This window comes from Periplaneta americana, chromosome 6, assembly GCF_040183065.1.
Source record: "Periplaneta americana isolate PAMFEO1 chromosome 6, P.americana_PAMFEO1_priV1, whole genome shotgun sequence".
NCBI classification, from domain to species: domain Eukaryota; kingdom Metazoa; phylum Arthropoda; class Insecta; order Blattodea; family Blattidae; genus Periplaneta; species Periplaneta americana.
Genome location: NC_091122.1, coordinates 2256827 through 2274834, shown reverse-complemented (window position 1 = coordinate 2274834; position 18008 = coordinate 2256827). Strand labels below are relative to the sequence as shown.

At 36.2% G+C, this 18008-nt stretch overlaps 1 protein-coding gene across 3 annotated transcripts in view; it reads right to left on the bottom strand.

Moving 5' to 3' along the window:
- Mi-2 (chromodomain-helicase-DNA-binding protein Mi-2 homolog) overlaps positions 1-15498 on the bottom strand; it is an 82714-nt gene extending 67216 nt beyond the window's left edge. For all 3 annotated transcript variants that reach the window (XM_069827294.1, XM_069827296.1, XM_069827295.1), the window contains exons 1-5: positions 15314-15498; positions 14575-14675; positions 14053-14181; positions 5951-6092; positions 1488-1789 (exon numbers count right to left, since the gene is read on the bottom strand). In XM_069827294.1, the coding sequence (XP_069683395.1) occupies positions 1488-1789; positions 5951-6092; positions 14053-14181; positions 14575-14675; positions 15314-15350 (711 nt within the window). In that variant the 5' untranslated portion in view covers positions 15351-15498. The remainder of the gene's footprint in view (positions 1-1487; positions 1790-5950; positions 6093-14052; positions 14182-14574; positions 14676-15313) is intronic.
- Positions 15499-18008: the final 2510 nt, after the last annotated feature.

Here is an 18008-nt window from a genome sequence, read left to right as displayed (position 1 = left end):
GACAGAGGTTCGGCTAACTGTATTAATTTAGCATATAAAATTATAAATGAGAGGGGTAATGAGATAGCAAATATGAAATGTTCAATAATTTAAACAGATTAGAGTCATTCAGTGACTGCAACTGCTTGCTGCTTACTGGGCATGCGCAGTATGTTATAACTAGAACTTGGAAAATTCAGGTGCCCCAAATTTTGTTTCTAGGTCTGTACAATTACAAATTAAATATATATATATATACACACATTTTTTTTTTTTTCCACAAATCACGTGGAACAAGACATATGAGCTATTCCATCTCAAATCAATTGAAATATAGAGAAAATTGACCTTACAATTTTTAAATACAATGAAACTTTTTTTGTACGTAGAGAACTGTGATACAGTGCTTTGTGCAAAGTTTGAGGCATCAGAACTTCATAGTGTTGAAATTAAAAATTATTTAAATTTATCGTATTTTCATAAAATTAGCAACTTTAAACTGTTGTGGCTCCGAAACCCTTTCACCCAATGATCAAAATCATGGTTTATTTTGATGCTGAGAAATTAAAGTTTATATTGACATATAAACAGATTTTCTTACTTTTTATGGAAATGGAGAAATTTAGATTTTTCCTCATTAAGACGCCTTTGCCAGGGAAAAAATATTTTGAAAATATATGGTTAAATTCCGCATTGAAAGTACAAATAAACACATATTTTTTACTGATGGTATGTTGATAAGAAAGTATTGAAAATATCAAATAAAGAAAATAAATAGTACGCGCGTGAACTAACCAGCTGACTGTGAGGCGGGAGCTAGCCGAGACAAGCAAGGCAGGAGACAAACATGTGATGTTGATGTTTCGTCTAGCAGTCATGGCTGTGCTAGCTTTATCACAGGTTTTCATAAACACAGGAGTAAAATGACGCCCAACGCTCGCTTATCTTCAGGTCTCGGCCAGTGTGTGCGGTACTGCGCCGTTCAAGTCTAGGCGTGTGAAAATAATTTAATACCCTCGAAACTTATTGTCATACCACTAAGGAAACAATGCCGAATCCCTCTTAATAATGCAAGGTTTTTTCTCAATATTTTTTTACATTTTTACAAATTAGCAAAAAGCCTAAAAGTAAGTAAAATCAGATTATCTGTCTCTCTGTGTACAATAAAAATAAGGATTACTTCTTAACATAACCTACCAAATGTCAGCTTCAAAATGAGCTCCCGTTCAATGTTCTGCAGTAAATGGTTCCAGAGTTCTGAGCGCTGAAAGAGGCTTGTTTTTATAAAATACGCTAAATTTGTAGCTCAATACGAAAACCGTTTGACTTTCGATAGTATATTTTTGAAAATGCAGTCCCTTCAGCACCTTGTATAATTAGGGAAAAAATTAGAGTATAAAAAAATGCGAGGTTTTTTACTGATCGATTTCATATGGAATAGCCCATATGCAACATTCTTACAGTTCAACTCAAAGCAATGGAAATTTAGCGTGCTCAAATGGGCCGACCTTGGAGACGTCCTTGGAGGTGCGGCTGCGGCCGGGCTTGCGGGAGGAGTAGCCCTCGTCGGCCACGGACTCTGGTTCCTGTTCTGTGTTGGGGTTGATGTTGGTGAAGTCGCGCCACTTGGCGGCCACCAGCATCATCAGCTTCGACATGGGCACCTTGGGGTTCTCCTTGGAGAGCAGTGGGCGCACGTGCTGCTGGAAGAGCTTGTACGTCGTCAGGTTCTGGAAGTCCGCCTCAGTGTACTCTACATCCACATCTGTCAGCCCAAACGTCTCACACACTTCCTCCACTGTTGGCATCCCTGAAAACATAAAGTTCCAATCAGTGAACAGTAAGTTCCTATGTACGAAAGTCTGAGCTGGTTTTTACCAGTAATGAATTCAGGGAGTGGTCCAGGGAGAATTTGCTCCCCGGAGATATCAGACTTTTTCTTTAACTAAAAAATATAATTCATACAATATCATATTTCAATCTGATATGACTTTCAGCAATTAAAATAAATGCTGTTATGTATAATTTCGAGGGAAATGTTGTTCCGGGGCCGGGCATCGAACCCGGGACCTTTGGTTTAACATACCAACGCTCTACCAACTGAGCTACCTGGGAACTCTACCGGACACTGATCCAATTTTTCCCTCTATATCCACAGACCTCAAAGTGGGCTGACAACCATCAAGCAACCAACTTCGAGTGCACACTAACTCCGTGTGACTTAAATTGTGGTTTTCTGTTAACGAACAGTGACGTGTATCATGCAAATCAAGATTTAAGATATAACTCCCTGTAAAGTTGATTTGAATTATTTCGAGGGAAAAATTGTTCCGGGGCCTGAAATCTTGATTTGCGCAATGCTGTTATGTATTTTTTCAGGTAGTTGTATCAATGAAGGTGGTGATTTTGATTTGTTGAAATTTAAACCATCTGAATTTTTAATCTTGAAGTCAAGTGTGCAGTGTTTTTATTTCCGTAGTTGTCAGTGTTAGTTTTATTTAGCAACAATAATAAACTTGTTTGATAAAACAGTTAAAGCATATACCGTAAATATAAATATTTCAGTGTACGATGGCATAATAACAGACATTGTTTACAACTTAATTACAAATGGCTTTTAAGGAACCTGGAGGTTCATTGCCGCCCTCACATAAGCCTGCCATTGGTCCCTATCCTGAGCAAGATTAATCCAGTCTCTACAATCATATCTCACCTCCCTGAAATCCATTTTAATATTATCCTCCCATCTACATCTCGGCCTCCCCAAAGGTCTTTCTCCCTCAAGTCTCCCAACTAACACTCTATACACATTTCTGGATTCGCCCATACGTGCTACATGTCCTGCCCATCTCAAACGTCTGGATTTAATGTTCCTAATTATGTCAGGTGAAGAATACAATGCGTGCAGCATTCACAGCTATTTACAATGTGACACTACTAACTACATTTTGTACCAAAATAATGCATAAACAAAACTTGCAAAAATGGCAAATTTTTTGCACTCTATGTATACGTTAATTCCTGATAAAGTGTATGTTATACAGACACTGAGAACGTTTTGTAAGACGACACAACATACTGGTGTCAAAGTTTATATTATGTCAAACTGTAAGATGTTTCAGGTGAAACAAACACGCGGAACAGTTCCAGAAAAGGCCAATTTTTCACATCTCTAATAAAAATAAAGCAACTGGCCAAACAAACAGTTTTAAACTTGTAGAATTATATGACATTCATGTCCATTATTTTCGAGTAGTAGTCAGTGTGACTGACTGACGAAACTAGCAGGCCTGGCATCGAACCCTGGTTGGGGTAAGTTGTCTGAGATTCCCTCCCCCCCCCCCACAGGATTTTTCCTAAATCCATTAAGAACAAATGATAGGTAACTTTCAATGTGCTGAACCCTAGGTTCATTTTGTCGTCATTATCACGTTCATCTTCATCCCTCCTATGTACGGGTACTCTCATACTCATGTTATCCTATCATATGGGGCAGTGGCGGCCGGTGAGGCATTCTGGTGATGGTGCCAAAAATGAAAAAAGGTTTTACGCAAATTATCCTAGTGAAACTGATAATCGCAGCTCACGTTTACATTATGTTAAATAAAACAGATTAATTAAATCAGCTATTTTACCAGGTGTACAGTTAATAATGCATCTAGTAACAGTTACAATAACATTTCCGAAACTAATAACGGAATTTACAGATACAGATAATCAAAACTTTCACAGTATTGTGAAATAACTTTTATAACTAGTAAAATTACTGGCAAAACCCACGAGACAAACAGTGATATAGATAATAAACGAACACGTTTGCACTTTATTTAACAGGCCGATGAATCCAAGGCAGCGGCCTGAATAACACATGTTCGTGTCCTGCACAGATCTCATGTATCGTTAACAGAAGCATCAATACTATAGCAACAATGTAGCGATATTTAGTTGCCGCAAAATAAAACAAATATTACACAACATTAACAAACAGTGTTACATAATATGAAGAAATATTTATATTTCTAAAAAGAACCATTACTATCTCTGCATTCAATATAGTTAAACGGATAATGCTTTACACATTCAAATCCAAGTTATGTGCTTTAGTTTTGAAATGGCAACATTACATCAACATTTGGTGCGGAACTTTAACTTGTGTTTTCATGCAAGTCTGCGGTTGGTGGTTCCCTTCCTAACGTCTCCAACAACCCTGCCATCTAGCGAAATTTCTGCAGTATTGTGCTCTAGCGGGCGGAATATTAACTACTGAGTCAAATTGAATTCGGCTCAAAGTCTGCCATAAGAAACGCATATAAACTAGAATCAGTAGCCTTTTGTACAGTGTTATATGGACGTAGGCAGTGCCACACCAAAGTGGCTCCAACATTCGGAAAAACGCTGCAAGAGTGCATCCTGATCTGTGCGCACGCTTGTTCAAGATGAAATACGAATAAAATGTGTAGAAATAAACTATTGCAACTGCTTTTTAGGATATTATTTTTTGTTTCTTTCATTGGTGGTGCCATGGCACACTGGCACTACCCCAAAAGCCGCCCCTGATATGGGGCTAACAGAATCCGACCTAATGGGTGCCCCAACCTTGAAACAGGATTCATCGTAATCAGTAAGTGAGAGGGCATTACACATCAATAACCATATGACAAGGAAAAACTAAGACACCTATAAATACTTAAAATGACAACTTCAACTTTACTGTCACATCTATAAAAATGAATATAGTATATTAATGGCATTTCAGACGACAGTGTGAGGAAGTCAACACATGCTCAATTTTATATAACTCAACTAAAATATGTTTTTATATTGACTTAATCTGTTTACTATGCATTGTATTTTTGTTTAGCATAACTGATGAATTGTATGTACTGTAAATTGAATAGTATACTGTATAGCTCAACTGATGAATTGTTTAAGCTTATAAATTGAATTAATCTACTTCATATGAATTGTACAATTTTGTGTAGCTTAACGAAAATAAGTTTGTAAATTGAACTAATTTGATTGTATATTTTTGTATAGTTTGGCTGATGAATTGTATATGCTTTTAAAATGAATACAAGTCTGTGTAGCTCTACTGATGAATTGTATATAGACCTACTGTAAATTGAATGGTAGTCTGTATAGCTTAACTGATGAATTGTTTATGATTACAAATTGAATTAATCTACTTGATATTAATTGCACAAATTTGTATAGCTTAATGAAAGTTTGCTACTTTGTATTGTATATATGTATTTGCATAGTTTTGGCCGATGAATTGTATATGCTTTAAACTGAATAGTAATCTATATAGCTCTACTGATGAATTGTTTGTGTTTGTAATTTGAAGTAGTTTGCATGATATGTATTATCAATTTCTGTATATCACAACTGATTGAATTGTTTATGCCTTAAATTTAATTAACTTACTTGTTTTGTATTATACATATAGCTCAACTTATGAATGATCGTTTGCGTTTGTAAATTTAATAACGTGATTGGCTATGTATTGTATACTTTTACTAGAGCCATCGCTGTAGCTCAGTCGGCAGACTCGCTGGGCTGCTGATCTGGAGCTGCGTTCGGGCTTGGGTTGGATTCCCCTTTGGTCTTTGGTTTCTTCCGAGGTTTTCCATAGATGTGGGACTGAAGCCGGATAGTCTATGGTGAGTCCTCGGCATCAACCCCTTTGACTTAATTACCTGGTTGGGTTTTTCCGAGGTTTTCCCCAACCAAAAGGCAAATACCGGGTAATATTTTGGCGAATCCTCAGACCTCACCTCATCTCGCCAAAATATTGTAAAAAATTGCACAAAATTGTAGAAAATTACTAAATTGTATAACTATAAAAATTTGTAAAAATTGTAATTGTAATATTGTAAAATTTTTGACTTGTTCCACATCTTAAAGCTTCATTGCTTATGTAAGATCTATGGAATAAAATAAATGAATGAATGAATCAACCATGCTTTACCTGAATTTGAGTCCTGCACAGGGGCGGGTTGAGGGGTGTGCTTCTGGCTGCCACGGGACTTCCGAGACTTGCGGCTACTGCTTCCACCAACGAAGTCTGAATCATTGCCTCCCCCATCATCGTCAAATGCATAATCACTTTCCTGTGGAAGCAAGTTGGTCTAAGTAATACTTTTCACTGATTAGTGTAAAATACAGGGTTATTCATACGTCCGTGAAACATTTTAAAGTTTAATAACAAATATCATGGTACTTGACATGCTGATAGAGAAAGAAACTCTCCAAGGTTTTTTTAGTAAGAAACGCCAGCTCTTAGTTGCCATGATTTATCGCTAGGTGGCAGTACTTATCAATAATGGCAAAATGACGTTTACTAAACGTGAGAAATCGTTTTGTATGTTGGGATATGCAAGGACTTCATCAGAGATTTGAAGTAGACGGTTTCGCTGGCTTACTCATTGCGACGAAACTATTTTCATCTCTCCGGAAAAGTGAATCAGCACAATGTGTGCATATGGGAAACTGAAATTTCCCGCGCAGTCATTGAGCATGTGCAAGACTCATCTAAGGTGAATGTCTTCAGTGTGATTTCGAAAGAGAAGACGTATAAGCCATTTTTTTTTTTGTAGAGCCCACCGTCACTGGGATGATTCTTAGACATGTTACAAAACTGGCTGTATGAAGACAGCAATGATTACATCTCTCAGGAAGCTGGATCTCCCTGTCACTATCACAACAACGTGCGAGAGATCTCAATCAAAATTTGTCACAGAGAAGGATCGGACGCACAGGATGAGAAGATTAAGCGTTAATGAAGTGGCCACCACGATCACCGGATTTAACTCCGTGTGATTTTTTTCTTGTGGGGTTTGTGAAGGATATTGTTTATGTGCCTCTGCTCACCGCTGATCTGCAGGAACTTCGGCAACGGATTACAGCTGCCGTGGCTCTGCTCAATCGTGACATGCTGAAGCGTGTACGGAGCAAGATGGATTACCGCATGGACGTATGCCATACACTGAGCATCTGTGAGGTATGTAACAAAACTTGGAGAGTTTCTCTTTATTCTAGTGCAGCGTTTCTCAAACTTTTCTGAAGTGGGAACCACTTTTTTAAGTCAGAACAGTCCCGCGGACCACCTTACTCTTGTTCCCTTCGAAAGCAAATTTATCATTTATGTATCAAATTTAATATCAATATACTTACATTTTAATGTAGAAATAATTAATTAAAATTAATTTAACTCAATTAATTTTATATTAGTATTAACTAATTAAATTTTAACTAATTAAGTTAATGTTAATGGAAGAAAATTTCTTATATCGTCATCTGCAAAAAGAGAAATAAAAAAATTAATACAGAAACATGTCCGATTTTCAACAAGTAAAGATGCAATTTTGCATGTTCTATTATTGGTGTACGACGTACAGTACGTGACCATTTCAATGTGCAAACTATTAAGAAAGTCATAAGTACATGAAAAGGTTCGGTACTTTGGTCCTGTTATAAATTCGGGCAGTCCCTAGCTCCGTTACAGGTGCGGCGCCAGATGTGCAGGGAAAAGATAGCGAGACACACCACGTTCATAGTGCTTTAAATCCCTCTTTTGTTGCTGAGAGTAGAGTGGGAAGTCGATAGAGGGATAGGGTAAATAAATTTTATAAAATGTCAGTACTGGAAGAAAAAGTGAAAGGCGACTGCCATGTGTCATTTCCAAACTCTGAGATTTTCAGCTATAGTGTGATAGGCAATTCGTTTGAATTTTATTTTTTCTTCTGTCTTTTTTGAAGGATCACAAGGGCAGACCTCGAGGACCACAGGTGGTCCGCGGACCATAGTTTGAGAAACGCTGTTCTAGTGTAAAGTAATTTGTTAGGCTATTTGTTGTGTAGTTTAGTAGGTGTGGATTTTTTAAATGTTTCACGGACTTAAGAATAGCCCTGTATAACGGACACATAAAGGAGAGACACATTTGCAGAAGCAAAGTAACCGTAGTTCCGTAACTGTTAGGAGTGAAAAAAAAAAAAAAAAAACACTTGGCAGCTCCAACATTACTGTGTGGCAACAAAATTTTGAAAATAGGATTTATGAAGATTGTACACAGCACAGATGAGCTTCCTCAACTCAATTTCATTTGCTTCGATAATTTTTAATTACCTCTTAATTAATCTCTTTCTTAAGATTCACACTCATATTCCTCGACATTACCTTCCCCTCCAACAAACAATACAGCACAACATTACTAAATTCACAGAGCATGTTGCAGTGAAGAGGATACAACTTAAAGGACCAATCTCCCTAAACAGTAACTTCCTCGTGAAGTTGTTCATTTTATTTAATCCTGAAACGAGTATGATCTGCATAAAGAAAGTTTAAAATACCTCAGACTAACAGGCTTTTAATTAAATGTTCGCAAGGAGAAAAAAAGGAAAGAATAAACATTGGTGTTTCATACATAAGAAACAAATTCTTTCATTTAGTATTTAATTCCACTAAAACATTTCATTTCTAGCAAACACTGCAAACACAGCTTCAAATGTCACAGTAATGTACATCGTTGTTCCTAGACATTCCAGAAATGTAGAATATAATGTACTAAACTACAAAAATTTACAGAATAAATGGTGAGGGGATCATTCACGCAGATCCTGGCATTTTGTGCCTATTCACTTTTTTTTACTGAATTTATTGAAATTACATATTATAATATTTAAAACTGATTACACTAAAAAGAGCAAATGTTCAGTTTGGGACAGTTTCAGAGTTACATAATCCACTTTCAGAAGGGAACAACTGGGTAATACGCACGGTAGACCAAGGTCTGTAGTCGATGTTGTTCGCTGGCCACTAGCACCGGGCCGTACTGAGCCGTGTCAAAACAAAACGCAATCAAAATGATGGTAGTAAAATTCGCGACTATATTCTTAAATAATTCACTCCATTAGTCTAGTGCAAGGTTTATGCAGTACAATGGCGGTGTTTTGAATGCACCAAAAGAAAATGCAGAAGTAGTAAGATCTTAAAGTAGGTTATCACAACGATAAAAGGGGGAAAAGGTGTGTTTCAGGGAATATCATTGAAATGAAAGAAAGTAAATTTCCGGTTAATGTTCACCAAAGCGTTAAGTACGTAATTATGATCGAGTTGTCGTTTTATTTGTGGTCTAGACAAAATATCTCGCCTTTTACAAAGAAAAGTTTTAGCGGCCATGAAATTAATCACTGCTTTCGTTATATTATTGTTTATCAATATTACGAAACAAAAATTATCATAAGGCCCATGACCGACAGGATCATCTTGGTTGTCTGTGCATGCGCGGACTTGGTTAATAAAAACCTAAACTAACCAAACCTAACCTTCGTATAATATGTGTAACCGGAGCAAGAAGGGATCTTCTTGATTTGATCTGGACTGTACACACGAAAATAAATTCAAGTAAGGATCATGCTGCCACTGCATGAGAGGTCTATGCATGCGCCAAAGCAAAACTGTTCCTGTCGCAAGAACCTCACCTAAGCCATGTAATCTACTCGCAATATTTTCGCAAATACATCTAGTTGCTAACAGTGGTGCTATCTCTCACAGTAACGTTCAGAAAGAAGCAGGTAGAGAAAAAAAAAAACAAACTTCTCCTTCTAACGATGCCACAGATCAACGTCATGTCCTTATGTTGGCGACATTGTGTGTTTGGCTCAATTTGGTCGTAACCGTAACGGCATGATTCAAAGCTACCGTAGCAAATTCTCCAGTTTACCTTCCAGAAGTTTGGCCTAAGTGATGTATTAAAAGTTTAAGAAGAAATTGGAGGGGAGGAACACTGAAAAAAGTAAAAATAAAAAAAAGTCTAGGCCTGTAAGAAAAAATTTAAATAATGGACAGTTTGAAAATTAAATTTTTAATATTTAATTCTGTTACCGAAAAAGGTATTATTAAAGTTATTCAATTCTGGATTTGCTTTAATAAATTGATTGTATAATGGTTCATAATAATAATAATAATAATAACAATAATAATAATAATAATAATAATAATAATAATAATAATAAGAATGAATTTTCTCAGATTTTGCACTGTATTTTGGTTCAAGTGAAAGAGGTAACAAATTTCGCTTAGTATTATGGAATCTTTCTATGTCAACTTTATACTTATGACGATTTTTATGAAAAAGTTCAGTAAGTTTAATTATTTTTATTTTGTCCAGACACTAAAACAATATCGAACAATAAATCTGTTTAATATTATGAACACAAAATTAAGAAAAAATCTAATAATATGTTGTGTACTCAACAGGTTTTGAAAAACAAATTTTAATTAATATTGTTTGAAGTAAAGAACCGAAATATGACGTGATTTAGCACTTCCTCTCCAACCAATTACACCATATCCAAGTACAGACTCAAATATTGTTAGAGTCGACGACAATTGGGAAGCCAGCGTTTGCATCGAGAGAGCCAGGTAGAGAGAGCAAGGCAGCCTCTTTCACTAACAATATTTTCTGCACGGTTCTCAATCCCACACCACATGCTTCTGCAGTCGTTCCTTGCGCATTTGCAACATTGCAGCCAGTACCATGATGATCGGCATCATTCTGCTCATCAACGTTTTTAAAATAATTATACACCTTAAACACCATTTCCCGTGCCTGCCTGTGCAGTACACATTTTTTCACAGTCTCTCCAGCGAATAGGGATGATAAAGAATGGACACTGAGCGAATTTTCCTGTGTTTTGTTTCTCTGTGCGCCAGCGTTTAGTTCTACTTTCAAGCGCTAGAGGTTAGTGTAATCGAGCATACGCTAAGATAATAATTGAGAATAGAGTTGAGGCACAGGATCCAAACATCGCCTACCTTATTGCATAATCCAGTAATGCTTTGCTTCAAATAAATTCAAGTTAACAGCTTTTCCTTATTTCTCAGTGACAAACTAGTTGTAATAATAATTTTTTATATTTCAGATATAATACATTATATTATAAAATTAAGTATCAAATTCGTTTAATATTTGTATATAATATAATATAGGTATATGGTTTTATTTCTCATAAGAGTTTTGCTTTTCCATTTTCAGCGCTATCAAATCATTACATATTTTAATTGTTGATGGGGTCAACGTCTCAACTGTCATTATAAAGGAACTCTAAAGTCTAGACATTACAGTTAATGAAGGATTTATTATTTTATGGATCCAATTTATTTTGAGTACATAATGTACCTACATGTATTAATTATATGTGTTATATTTCCGCTGTGTCGACTGCTAGCTGGTGTGATGTCAGCACCAACTCTAGGGAGAAAGCAGAATCTCACGCTTTAGCTGGCTTGAAGGTCATTGAAATCAGTCCGGCTACATCAAAGGTACCGACGCGAAGTGTTCATACTTATAGTTACCTATTCGCTGGTCTCTTCTTCCATTTATTTACCTTACACACAATATATGTTAGTTTTACTTATTCAATGTATTAAAACACTCAAACGTGAATAGACAAACTCGGGAAGCACTTGTTACAGATTGATTCCGATTGGTTCTACCGTACAAGCTTGTGATGTCACATACCAGAAATACTAAGGCACATATAGCAGATGACCGTCTTCCGAAATGTTGCCGACTCTAATATATTATTCTTAAAATATGGGTAAATAATTTCGGAGAATGGCAGATTTATAAATAGTTTCACGGATCCTGTTACACAAGTAAACTATACATGTTTATTCCATCTTACATGCTGATCAATGATAAACCTAAATATTTAAACTTGACTCCGAAACATGACGGCCTCTCTTCTTGGAATTGGAAATCCCTCATAGACCCCCAAACTCTACTCAACCCTTAGCCGCGTGGCAGAAATACAATGGATCCCGGCATTGCTAAATCTAACAGTCATTGCCTCTACCTGTTGGGTTTCACCCGTTCTGTGTCTTTTTAGACATTTGTCGACGTGTTGTTTTATACCGTTGTGTGCTTCATTATATCTAATTTATTCTGGCCATGATTAATGAGTGTTGGAGCAGATGATCCGCAGCCAGGCCTCCTGATACACCTGAAGATCACGACAAGAACAAATAACACCGTCGAAGAAAACAGAATATCTTATTTGCAGAGGAGCGTAGCTAAGAAAACAAAGTGTATTGTGTCTAACGTTAGAAATTCTATGCATAGAGTAATTGAAAGTTGAGGCAGTTTGATAAGTACAAATCTTAATCACTTAACATCGGACGCAACCGGCGGAGTTGGTAAAAAAATATATATGGAGCATAGAAATTAAGAATTACGGTTCACCAACTAAAGAGAAAATAAACAAATTAAAACAGAATTCGGTATGATAGACGATTTTATGCGTGATTTACTTCGTTGAACAGTATATGAACAGTACGCGAAAGAGATATCGCCAACAGCAAATAAACTTGCGGAAATATTCTGGCCTGATTTGTACATTACGTTTAAGAATGCAGAAAAAATTTCATTCGATTCTATCTAGCACTTTCGGAATTACCAGGAAAAGGGTTTTTAAGGAATATAGTTTGCGAAGAAGAAGAAAAAGCTCATGCCGTTTTCCACTTAACAGCTATTACAGCCAATGCCGCACTTTACATTAAAAATCATAACTTCGGAACTAATACAGAGCCACTGGTGTAGCTCAGTTGGCTGAGTTAACTACTGATCTGAAGTTGCACTCGGTCATGGGTTCAGTTCCCGCTTTGGCTGATTTATCTGATTGGGGTTTTTCCGAGGTTTTCCTCAACAGTAAGTCGAATGTCAGGTAATTTATAGCGAATCCTCGCCTCATCTCGCCAAATACCATTTTGCTATCACCAATCCCATCGACACTAAATAACCTAGTAATTGATAATGTCGTTAAATAACTAAAAAAAAACTAATACAGGTTGTTTTTACCTGAATGAACTTCAATAGGTGGTGTAGAAATTTAAATTTTATATTAGGCCTATATTTTATACAGCAGAATTTTAAGGTATAAGAAGTGTACATGCCCCCTTAATTAATTAAATCATATTTCGTATCTTATAACGTTCCTTAGGCCTACAGAAAATTTGCATCGAATCAGCAACTAAACTGGCAGAGAAACAAATATATTCTTTCGTGCTTTAATAAGATTTTCGTGTTATGAAAAAATGATGTAAAAGGAATGCATTTATCCATGACTGGTATCTAAACTAGTCTTTATTTCACCGTCCTTAGCAACCTAAATAATGACATTATTCACAGCGGTGAATAAAAGTTTTCTAACTTACAGCAGTGAATTAAATGTTTTTAAATCACTCTCTACATGACAACCAACATATTGCCATTAAAATCTAATTTTACTCTCTTGTACTATAAATTGCTATTCAATGATCACAGTTTCCGAAAATTTTACCAGCGCAACATCCTTAATTAAGTATAAAATTCTGGAACTTCAATAACATGAGAATTTAACACTTATTATATAATTCTGCAGTTCTTTGTTTATTTAGGCAAAACATGTTAGTGAAAATATAAATATAAAGTGTTTTTAAAATAAGTTTGTTCATTTTTATACCAATTTTATTTTAGTAATTATAAATTAAGGTATATTTACAAAGATAATATAGTCTCGCTGAAAATCGCGGTTTCACGGAACACAGTTTGAAAAACATTCGCAAATCACAATGACTTCAAGAATTGGCAACTCGGCTATGGGTTTATCCCTTGCGCGTGCCTGCAGTTAACTGGTGAAGGGGATGAGGGAAGGTCGTCATGTTTTCGTGCGAAGTATAACTTGATATGCCTACTTAAATATTTAACCTATACAGAGACAATAACATAACCTCACTATAGCGGTAATCTGAAGGCCTAGTCTTACAATGCCGACGTCTATGTGTCTGTACTTAGATTTGGGGTGAGTTAATGTCAAGTTCAGGGACTTGCTACTGAAAAAAAAAGTATCATACAGTATTTGCAGAAAGAGAAAAACTAATAAGTTATTTACACAGAACACATGCTCAGTCTGTGTGGAAAACATGTGAAGGTCTGACTCTACCAACATAAAGCGTGTGTACTGTATGTAAGACCACCATACTGGTTCTGTAAGTGTAAAGTCTACCACGTGACAACCGACTAATACTTACATCGCCGCTATCAGCCTTTTTCTTCTTCTTTTTTTTCTTCCCCTTCTTGTCTTCACTTCTGGCCTTCCTCTTCTTTCCTTTTTTCCGCTTATTTCGCCCATCTTCCGGTTCGTAATCGTCATCATCATCCTGACACAAACAATGCACTTTAGAAAGCAACACTCAACTGCACTACATGTCGGACAGATCGTCACTTCTCCGCTACAGCCTATCAACAAAACACTAAGCTGCTTACACAATGAGTCACAGCCTTCATTGTGTTCCACAACGACCTGGATTGTATTCTTAATCCATTGCTTGTAATTTACATCAGCAGAGTATCAGAAACAAATATTTCATTAAAAGGCGACCAATACTTTCTGCCAAATCAATGAATATCAAAACAGGATATAGAAAAGAAAAGAAACTGAGAGTATCAAAGTGAAATGAATATAAAAAACATCAATGCCAAGGTTCCAGCAATCGTCAAAAGCACTGTGCACACATAACCTAACTGCAACTTTTCAACACTGGGAAACTTACCCCACCAGGCTGTCCTTCTTCTGATTCTGGGGAATTCTCCTCTGTCGTGCCATCAGGTCGAGATAAGCTCGTTCCTCCCTCGTCTAGATCGTCGTCACCACCTATATACCCCCAAAAAAAGCAAAGATATCATTTAGAATATGCCGTGTGTTTTATAGGTTTACTAAATGCCATGTGCGACTGATGCAAGCAAAAAGTGAGAAATTGATACAACTATGAGATCTGCACACATAACGATTAGAACGATTACAAAAAGTACATGGTCATTAATTCATTACTGAGTCAACAAAAGCTTAATTGGACATATCAAGGTGAGGAAAACTGGTTTCCATCAATTCCAGGAAAGTGCATGTCCAGCAATGTTCGATTAACATAACTTATATAAAAGCACATTTTTTTTGCGAAATTCTCGTGTCAATCTCTTTGTTTGATGGCCTCCATTTTGTTAAGGGGTCAGGATAAGCCCGCGCGGCTGTCAGAAAAATAATGACGTCCCCCCCCTCCCGCTCCAATCTAGATTTTTATCCACTTTTCCTACATTAACAAATATATACACCTAGAACATGTGCTAGTTTGTTCAGTACATTTGACCACATATTTTGAATATGCTCACGATTATATCCACCGTAATCAAACCGAGTTTTTATGTAAACTTAAACACATGATTTCGTAGTGCCGCTCCGGCGATTCTACGAGAACGATGCAATCTCCCAAAACACAAAAGCATGACAAATCTTACCTCCAAAAGATTCATCATCCACTTCATCAGACGCCATAGCCTGCTTATAGCAATGCTTTCCTACTGCCGCAACACTTCTGTTATGATAAAATGAAAATATAAAAACTTAATAGCGTTGAAACAGCATAATCTTTATACAACAGACTCTTCACTTGTGGCACCTTGAAGACCGAACTATCGACTGTTCTGCGCATGCGCATAAACGCGATATATATTCCACCATGACCGGGTATTCGCAATGGCGGGATAACGTGAGCTTCAAAAAAATAAAAGTTATCGCAAGAATTCAGAATTCATGGAATACTTCAGTCTTGCAAGATGTTGTTATAATATTCTTAAGTATCTGATATTATATATCGCAAACTTCAATTACATATAATTAATTTGAAATTAAAATACTTTATTTAAATTAAACCCTCACACTTCCTGTTCTCAATTTATACCCACCCATCCCGTAGCACTATTTTTCCTGGGCTAGGTCAAATATTGATTGATTCCAAAGGGAAACGAGATGCTCTACAGGCGTTAAGCACCAGCAATTTCGTTAATGAATCGTACTTCAAGTCCCAATCTGGATTCCAAACGTTAATTTGTAACATCTCTGCAATGAAAATTTATCACAGACAATTACGAGAAGGCCAGAAGTGCCCCCCCCCCTAAATGACGTTGCTGGACTTCCAGTTATTACTATCCAGAGTTACGACAAAAAAAATGTCATTGAAACTAAAGGATGAGATAGATGAGTTGTCCCTATTTAATTCAAAATTACTTTGCTGAATTTCATATTCCAATTAACAGAATATCAGATTGAGGGAGATTTTCTTCCAGACAACCCCGTTTATAATATATATGATTCCCAGACATTAATGTTCCTCTCACCCTCTGCCACACATTTAATAAGAGCAAACTATATCTGTGAATTATGATTTTCATTAATTAATATTAAATTTTGTAGGCCTATCAACTTCAGTAAGAAGAATATGCATTCTACATTTTCCTCTGGTTCAAATATATTCTATCAGGTCTATAAGCATAATATTCCAACATCTACCGTCAACCCTCGTGTTTTGACTGTCTGTCAGATATCTGTGTTTAATTTATGCATTTCTGTTTTAGAATGAAATGATTATCGATTATATAACTCCGTATTTATGCATGCGAAATTAGCATAGCTTTTGGAATATTTATAATATTTATGTTCATTTTTAATAAGTGAATAAAAGTCAAATCATCATGAAGTCGTACGTTGCATGCGTATATAGAAACTAAATAATGGGAACTAGCTTATTGCTGTGTTGTCGGACCCTACTCACATTCTCATGGGGGCAGATAAAAAAGTTATTTTTCTTCCGCCATGTTAATAATGTAAAAACAAATGCTTGTACAAATTTTGGCTACTCGAGCGAAATTACAAGGGCCGTAGTAAGTTTCCCTGTGGTCGTTTGCAGAAAGAAAACAGTTTCACTGGAAAATTTTATTGGAACAAATACAACTCTTGAGCTATTTTTCAACATATTCCCCACTGGAATTGAGACATTTGTCATGTCGTGGGATTGACAGAGAGGTACAGATGGCTGTCACACACTGGTTCCGTTTACAGGCGGCAGACTTCTACGACACAGGGATACAAAAGTTGATCCCACGGAAGGACAAAAGTCTCAATTCCGGTGGGGAATATGTTGAAAAATAGTTCAACAATTGCTGTATCTGTTCCAATAAATCTTTCCGTGAAATTGTGTTCTCGTTCAGTGGCGCCAACTTATATGGGACCGTGGGGCTGAGCCCCCCCAATAATTTGTCGTCTTATTATTATTATTATTATTATTATTATTATTATTATTATTATTATTATTATTGTTGTTGTTGTTGTCATCATCATCATCATCACCAGAGACCGGAAGTTTAGGCATTATGAATGATTAAAATAGGCAGGTAAAAAGGCATCACAAATAGCTAAAATAGGCAGGCAAAAAGGCATTATAAATAGCTAAAATAGGCAGGCAAAAAGGCATTATAAATAGCTAAAATAGGCAGGCAAAATGGCATTATAAATGGCTAAAATAGGCAGGCAAAAAGGCATTATAAATAGCTAAAATAGGCAGGCAAAAAGGCATTATAAATAGCTAAAATAGGCAGGCAAAATGGCATTATAAATGGCTAAAATAGGCAGGCAAAAAGGCATTATAAATAGCTAAAATAGGCAGGCAAAAAGGCATTATAAATAGCTAAAATAGGCAGGCAAAATGGCATTATAAATGGCTAAAATAGGCAGGCAAAAAGGCATTATAAATAGCTAAAATAGGCAGGCAAAAAGGCATTATAAATAGCTAAAATAGGCAGGCAAAATGGCATTATAAATGGCTAAAATAGGCAGGCAAAAAGGCATTATAAATAGCTAAAATAGGCAGGCAAAAAGGCATTATAAACAGCTAAAATAGGCAGGCAAAAAGGCATCATAAATAGCTAAAATAGGCAGGCAAAAAGGCATTATAAATAGCTAAAATACGCAATAAGAGACAATTACAAAAACCTTGCACTAGACCCACAACCTTGCACTTTCCACAAAGGGATTTCGGCAGCAAGAAAAGCTTTACATAAGTCGAATGCAAATTGAGATTTTAGACTCGATGTTGCAATTACTGTTGGAAACAAAGAAATCTTCTTCCCAGTAGCCTTGGAAAGTGCATTTTTGTGT